The sequence below is a fragment of the Branchiostoma floridae genome, chromosome 13 (genome assembly GCF_000003815.2).
Source record: "Branchiostoma floridae strain S238N-H82 chromosome 13, Bfl_VNyyK, whole genome shotgun sequence".
NCBI lineage: Eukaryota > Metazoa > Chordata > Leptocardii > Amphioxiformes > Branchiostomatidae > Branchiostoma > Branchiostoma floridae.
Genome location: NC_049991.1, coordinates 1163592 through 1171492, shown reverse-complemented (window position 1 = coordinate 1171492; position 7901 = coordinate 1163592). Strand labels below are relative to the sequence as shown.

The 7901-nt window shown below is 41.0% G+C and overlaps 1 protein-coding gene across 2 annotated transcripts in view; it reads left to right on the top strand.

Annotated features, from left to right (window-relative positions):
• The window catches only part of LOC118428709, a 37214-nt gene that overhangs the window by 875 nt on the left and 28438 nt on the right, over nt 1-7901 (top strand). For both annotated transcript variants that reach the window (XM_035838852.1, XM_035838850.1), the window contains exons 2-8: nt 2898-3044; nt 3355-3429; nt 3901-4569; nt 5116-5248; nt 5831-6031; nt 7003-7070; nt 7409-7547. In XM_035838852.1, coding sequence (XP_035694745.1) covers nt 2898-3044; nt 3355-3429; nt 3901-4569; nt 5116-5248; nt 5831-6031; nt 7003-7070; nt 7409-7547 — 1432 coding nt within the window. The remainder of the gene's footprint in view (nt 1-2897; nt 3045-3354; nt 3430-3900; nt 4570-5115; nt 5249-5830; nt 6032-7002; nt 7071-7408; nt 7548-7901) is intronic.

Genomic DNA, 7901 nt, shown 5'->3' with positions numbered 1-7901 from the left:
ACAACTCCCGAAAAAAACCACCAAGTGAGCGAAGCCCCCCACGAGATTTAGTGGATCCCCCAGACCGCAGGACCAGGCGTTATGACACCATGTACACCGAGGAACAGGCGGGTCATTAACGTTATTATCATATAGCCTACCCAAACTTGCAAACTCTTGTATGACGCATAGATCTCTTGTTACTATACGTGTGAATTCCTTTGTCGAATTTCTGAAAATTTACATTTGTTCTTTGGTACATGCATATGTAAGGAGATTACACATTGCATTTTAAAACAAAAATTTCCACAGAAAATATTCCAAACATTGCAGGCTTTTTAGAACAACAAAACTTATCATCAATGTTAGAAGGAGCCATTCCCCCTTGCAGTCTGTACTTATTCTCTCTGCTCTGGCATATGTTTCGCTCCTTTTTATTGGCCGATGCCTGCATATACCTTACTTTCTTGCGTGTATCGCTACTTTTGATTGGTCAAAATGAATCGACACCGGCACCGGTGTCGATTTGCATCGACACTGGTGCCGGTGTCGATGCATATCGACACCGGTGCCGGTGTCAATTCATTCTGACCAATCAGAGGAGCGATAGCCACCTGCCTGGCCTGAATCTTTGTGTTACGGCGTCATAACCAACGTGGAACGGGGCCTTCTGATTGGTCTGCGGCACCTGGCTATATGATAATGTACAATAAAGGTCTTTCATTCAATTCAATAATCAAAAAGAGAAGGAGTCCTTCTTGTGAGTGGACCAAATAATTCTGTCCACATATGAAGCTTTTATTTTTCAATACAAACTGGTGTGCGCTACAGGGCAGTTTACCGGGTATGCAACATAAACAAATGAACATGTCCAATGCATTGCTTTTTATGGAGTAAAAAGGGAAAGAAAATGTGTTGCGTAAGTGGAATTTGATGTGTTACACGAGAGAGGGTACATACATGTACAGTCAAGTAAATTCAGCCCTGATGTTGTTTGTATTGTTTTTTCTGTGCACATAATATCTTAAAGGACCGACATTAGAACTTAAAAGATACAAAAGACAAGTACTGAAAATTTTTGGAAGGCACCCTTGCAGCGTGCCTTGTATTCAAAGGGAAGATTTACTGTTTCCAAATTCCTGGCAATCTCTACGCTACAGAAAAAAACTTCTGATTGATGGATTTATGCACTGATTATAGTGACAATAATAACTTTGACCATTTCGCAAAAGAGCATTTGGTCATCTTATACACAAAGAATATCAAAAAGTAATCAAAGTAAAGAGACTGTTGCCTTTGTGCAATGCATAATAGTTCAAATCGTTTTCCTGTCTAGTTAACATTTGCCGAGATTTTTTTGAAAAAGGTGTTTTGAATAATTGATGTTGGTGACACGCACATGATCACATAGTCATCTCTGGAGCCCAGCGTTCTGTCATGGAATAAAGGCCACTTATCTATACATCAATTATGCAGGACATTTCACTGCAGTTTGCATTATGTTTGATATGATCTGGGTTTTTTAATAGTATGCTGTAGAAGGCATATATATTAAGTATATTGAAGCAGCGTTTGGCCAGAGTGCTGTCCACGCATCAAATGACAGCCTCATTTTGTTTTGGATGACTCGGACACCAACAGAGGCTGTCTTCTTAAAAAAAAGTTGCGACACACATTTTGCCAAGAAATCCGTACTTACAGGGTTAGACAAGTTTTCTAAAATTCACTTGTCCTATCCACTCTGGCCAAACGCTGCTTCAATATCAGGCAAGTACATAAAAATTGTACTTGTCCAAACCAACTTTTCACTTGTCCGAAACATAAAATGACATTATAATGATTTTTCTACATGCATGTATTTTCACTTCCAGCAATGGAATTCTTCTATTAGTGGCCCTATTTCTCTGTGTTAACCAATGCAGGATGCCATGACAGTGAAAAGTAACAAGTATAAAAAGTATCTTAGTTACTCATGGAAAAAATCTCACTTGCCCTGCAGGACATTCACTTGCCCAATGGACACTTTCACTTGCCCTGGACAATCAGGTTTGTGGACTTGTCCAACCCTGATGAAGTTGAGAAATGTGAACTATAATTTTGTGTTCTGCATTGAAGCTATAGGCTTGGGGACGCCGTCCACAGTCAGAAAGCCCCCACACTGTTTGTTTTGCTATTGTTATAATTGCTTACGATGTGTGTCAGTGCCCTTTCACATACGGTAATCTCGTCAAAACACTGTATTTCAAGGCCCTGCTGCTATGACCCAGACCAAGGCCAGACATAGTCTGTGAAAACCTAGTGGTACTCGTAACATATCATTTGATCAGTTATCCTCTTTGGAATGTCTTGACAAAAATGCCCCTGCAGTTCCAAAATTAAACATTAGGGGCGCAAACCTGCCTACCTTGTCCTAACGTCAAACATTATCTGCCACCAAAAGGTCAAAAACATAATTATCATGTCCGGGACAAGAGATGCTTTGAAAAAAACTGCTATGATATGATATACTCATTAATCATGCAAATGTCCCCCATTTTGCTTAATTACATTTTGCTCTAAGCAACCTACGAGTTATTCTCTTTTACAAAAAAGTCCCTGCAACTGCAACCCTACCTGCTTGGCCTACACTAAGGTCACTTCTTCCCGAGCATAATAGCCATCTAACATCCAAACATTGTGACCACAACTTGTTCAGAACTCCATCCAAACATAACATTCCGCTGCAGTACCAGGGTAAACCACTAGGGGGCCCCAAATCTAATCATTTCCAGCTTTTGTCACACTACCCCTGCACACCAATTTAACAATCCATTCAGAAGTTTTCTTAGAGTTACTTTGTTGACCGACAGACAGATGCTAGTGAAAATATTTCCTGGAGATAATGACTGAAGGTTGAGGAACTGTTTTATATTCTTCAGGTTCAGGTGATTCAGGACCTTCAGGACAGCCTGGCAAAGTCCTTACAGGAACTGAAGAATTCCCGCTCTATCTCAGAGGTGGACTTCCACAAAACCCAAGTACACATTCTCAGGGCCAAGTCTGAGGAGATGGTGCTCAAGCTGCAGGTCTGTTTTTTTATCACTAGGGGGAGCCCTTGTCTTGTGTTAGTGAACTCCTCTCCCAGCTCTTCCAATGCTGTAATCTGATGTAATCTTTGATAAGATTTTCATACTTTCAACAACTTGTGTTATTCAGGCCAAGGAGGTTCAACCTCCTTGTTCAGGCGCAGAAGATAATAGGATATTAGCACATGAGGTTCTTCTTTGGATTATCAATGATAAACATTTATAACACATCACTCAGTACGTGAACGGAGGTAGGAGATCTTGAAACTCTAGTGCCTGTAATAGTAAATGAATTATACTCTTTCAACAGGTTGCCTCGAAGATCAATGATGAGCTGCTATTTGCAAGAGAAATACTGAAAAAAGCTATACGCGAAGATAAGGAGGTTAGTATACTGATCATGACATCTGCTTCAGTATTATCTGGAATTTTGCATTCATAGATGCTCTTTCTTTATACAATATTGGCTTTGAATGAAGCGATTGGTTTTGAAACTTTGGTTCTACTTGAATGTCTTTCTATTTGCAATTAACACATTTATAATTTACTATATATATTATTCTTTTGCTTTGTAGTATTTGTTTGTATAGTTGAATTTTTGTGTCCTTTTGTATTATTTATGACCTAAATTTGAATTTCATTTTCAATGTATGGTATGTTAGATTTATGTTAGTGATTCTCTTTTGTATCTTTGTTGTGATTTTGTTAAGGGCTCTCTTGAGAAGCAGTTCCTCAGTTACCTGAAGGGATAATGCTAAAGATTCACAGATGCTTTTATTTAAGTCAAATATATCTTATCTTTAATATGTTTTACTACCCTGTTTTTTATTGGTGTCTCCTGTCTCCACATTTCCAGGTACAGCATGCCAGAGACAGAGTGGAGTGGCTAGAAGGTCGAATTGAAGGTTTGTTAGACAGAAACAGACTCTCCCACTCCCTGTCTTCTGACAGCATCCTGTCACTCGCAGACAGAGAAGTCAGAGTTGTGCCACACATCCAGCCAAGTTTGCAGCACAGTTTAGAAAAACTCGACCAAGGCGACATCATTTCTCATGACTTGGAGAGGGCATCCATAGAGGACAAATATGACTTGGAAACTCCCATAGAAACACTGCCAGATGACGTTCATAGTAAACAAATGACTCATATGAAACAGAAGAAAACAAAAACGAAGAGAAGACAGAAACGCACAACATCAGCGGAGGGATCGACCATCTCCAGTGACAGGCCGTACAGTGATATTTTGGAGGAGAATGAGAGAGTTTTGCAGGGCAGACTGGACAGTGAAGACGACGTGTCACCGGTACCACCAACACATATCAGAAAGCAAGAGAGAGAGCTGACACTGGCAACTGAAGCAACAGTGTACCCTCCCAGCTCCCTGTACAGTAGTGATGAGGAGCGCTCTGAGGAGATGAGTTCTGAGGAGTCAGGGGAGGAGTCTGAGGAGATGAGCTCCACAGAGGAGGAGGAGGAGGAGGAGAGGGTGATGGAGAACGGATCAGGAGAGGCTGATTCAGAAGAGGTACTGGAAATGCATTTAAGTTTGCGGGGATTTAATTTCGCAGAAGCGGGAAATAGGACTTTTCATGGTGGTTTTAAGTTCGTGGTAACACAATGCACTGTAGTATCTTACTGTCATGGAAAAATGGTCGCGGTGGTTTTAAGTTCACAGTGAAGTGGCCACCACAAAAACTGCGAACATTAAACCACCGCAAAAAGTTTCTGCATTTACAGTATGTGGGGATTTTTAAGGGCTGTCCCTGTAGCTCAACTGGTAGTAGTCTCAGGATTTAGCCTCTGGTTCTAACTGGGATCCCCCATTAGGGCATCTCAGTTGGGGCTGCACCTGTCTTTTGGAAGGGACATAAAGTGTGGTCTCCTCATAGGGAATCGGTGAAGATGGTGGGACAACAGGGTGAACCTTGTGGCAACATTTGAGCTCTGATTATCCAACTATAAAGGCAAAGAAGCAACATAAAAACATGTTTTTTCGGACGTCTAATAGATATCCTTCCTATGTGTGGTAGTATATTTTCACGTCGTATAAATGTAATGTTTTTCCCTTCAGATGGAGTCTTCCACAGATCCAACAGAATCTGCAGGCACAGACAGCAGACAGTCCCACCAGACTACAGACTCAGCACACATGGCATCTCATCAGCAGGCAGAGAAGAGGGTTGCTTTACAGGACGTCAAGACAGGTGAAATCATGTATCTGTATCTGTATCTATGTAGCTGGCATAACACACCAGCTTTGAAGGCATGTGGTGCGGCTGCAGCTGGTTATATTACGCAGAACAACCCGTTACACCTAATCTTTGTACATCTATCTGCAAGCATTCTGTACTTGTAAAACTATCCAGAGAGGATGCTTCTACCATCCTTGGTGGTTACAATTCCACTCTACGATAGTTCTGGGAAAGCACACATTTTTTAAGACATCAATCCTAGCTTGGTAACTCTGGTACTTGAAGGCATGACTGTTTCTTGTTCGTTTTTGAGCTGGTATTAGATACTTATCAGTTGGTATGTCCACCAGTTTGTTGGTCATTTTGTACATCATGCAAAGTCTGGGCACTTTCCTTCTGTCCAAGTGTCATCCACTGCAGTTTTATTTTTGTTTTGGTAACGCTAGCATCCCTGTTGTAGTTGTTTGTACAGAATCTTGTCGTCATAACCCAAAGGTCTTGGGCTCAAAATCAAAGTGTTGATGTAATACATGCAACTAATGTATAACCTAAGACTATACATGTATGTGACTGCTCATTTCGTTTTTGACTTAGAAACTCCTGGCAAGCTTGGTGCCGCAGACAGTGGCGTGTTCCTGACAGAAACAGAAGAACTGCTCGGTGGCGCTCCTGACTACTGGAGCTCCAAGCATCACCGCTACGAGTGGAACGACTATGCAAATGCACTGTTGGAGGAGAACCCGTTATCCTACCACCAGCTGGGCTTGGCTGTTCACTCCAGCTATGTGGAGCCATGTGAGTACAACATCAACTTTGTCATGGGAAACTTTAAGTAATCTGCAAAGTACATGTACAATGTATATTTTTACCTTCAGACAACCATTTTTAACAAAATGGTGAAGTTAAAGAGATCTACTTAAATACATTCTCCTACACAGAGTCAAGTCCGCGTCCTAGAAGCTTGGATTGTACTCTGCTTAACTGCCTTTTCCTTTTTCGCTATTGACCTCACTTGCTTATTAATATGAATGAGCAGTACCGACCACAGTGTGCACAGAAAATCTGTTTCTTTTTGCAATAGGAGAACAGTTTTTTTTAATGTTCGGTGGTGCTGTGATCACTCTTTACCCACAAATCCAACAGATCTAAAACCGGGTATCTGATAAACGAGATATAGAAAGGACTGTCAAACACTGATCATGCTGTTCACTTGCTGTTGAATATCAATGAGCAGGCCTAATTTGGCAAGAGCGTCCCTTTTGACAACCTACATGTAAAGGTGTATTGGCTGATGGCTGGTTAGTGGCCACGCCCTCTATAGTGGAATGGGCAGGGCAGTTCAGCAAACGTTAACGTAGTCCAGGATCCCAGACGGAACAGCAGACAAGCTATATTATGTGGTGTACAATGAATGTCAGAGCTAGAAGCGACTGTTTATAGTATATAATGAATGCCGGAGCGAACTACTTTCGGGATGCCACTTGCAATTGGGTGGGCTACACTTCTTGTGAGGGCATAAATAACACTATTTATTATTAATGTAGCAGCCTTACCTGTAGGATACCCGTGGGAATTCTAAGAGTTGACATTGTAGTCAAACCTGTAATTCACATACATGTATGCAGTTGTTGCTTGTTTGGCTCTCCATGGCTCTGACGACAGGTACAAATTGGATAATCAATTTAAGGTTAGAAATATGTGAAGATAACCAACAGGAGAGATTGTGGTCATTGGTCAAGTTTTATCCCTTCTGTCTATCTAATTAGATGTACCTGGCAGTCCTGAGTTACCATGGCGACCAAGAAGAAAAGGAAGTGACATCATCGATCCACATGTGAGAAACTTTACCATGTATTATGAAATTAAATTGAAACAAAACCATTCCATTGAGAATACACACAGCACATTTTATGTTCAAACTGACACCATAAAATGATTTACTATTGTACCCAAAATATGGTATTTTCAATTCTAATTTATTAGTTGTTCGTCATCTACTATGATAATTGTCCAGATCCTACGTACTATTAATAAGACTGTGCGTGTGCAATAGTGAGTGTGCAATGTACAAAGAACATAGCACAAAGAACATTGTAACAGAAGGTCTACATTTGTTTGTCGGCTATTCAGAATATACCTTGATGGATTAAATGACAACCTATGCCCTTTCAGAGGAAAGCCCTTGACAAGTTGTCGCGCAGCCTGCGTGGAATGTACGAGAAGGTTGAGCAGGCTGCGGAGAGCTCCGTACAGGTGGACCCTCGCTGGTCAACCAAGGACTGGAACCAACCCCTGGCTGCGTCGTCATTGGGTAATGATAATCACATATATTGTGTATCATAACAACATTACTAACTTTCCCTAGTCATTAATTAAGGGTTAATGACCCGCCCAGGGGTGTTTATGGTGTCATAACGCCTGGTCCTTTGCTATAACCACCGAATAAAACCACCAAGTGAGCGAAGCGTCATTAACGTTATTATCATATAGCCTACCCAAACTTGCAAACTCCTGTATGATGCATAGATCCCTGGGTACTATACGTGTGAATTCCTTTGTCGAATTTCTGAAAGTTCACATTTGTTCCTTGGTACATACATTTGTTTACAGATTGCAGTTTGAAACCAAAATTTCCACAGAAAATATTCAAAACATTGCAGTTTTT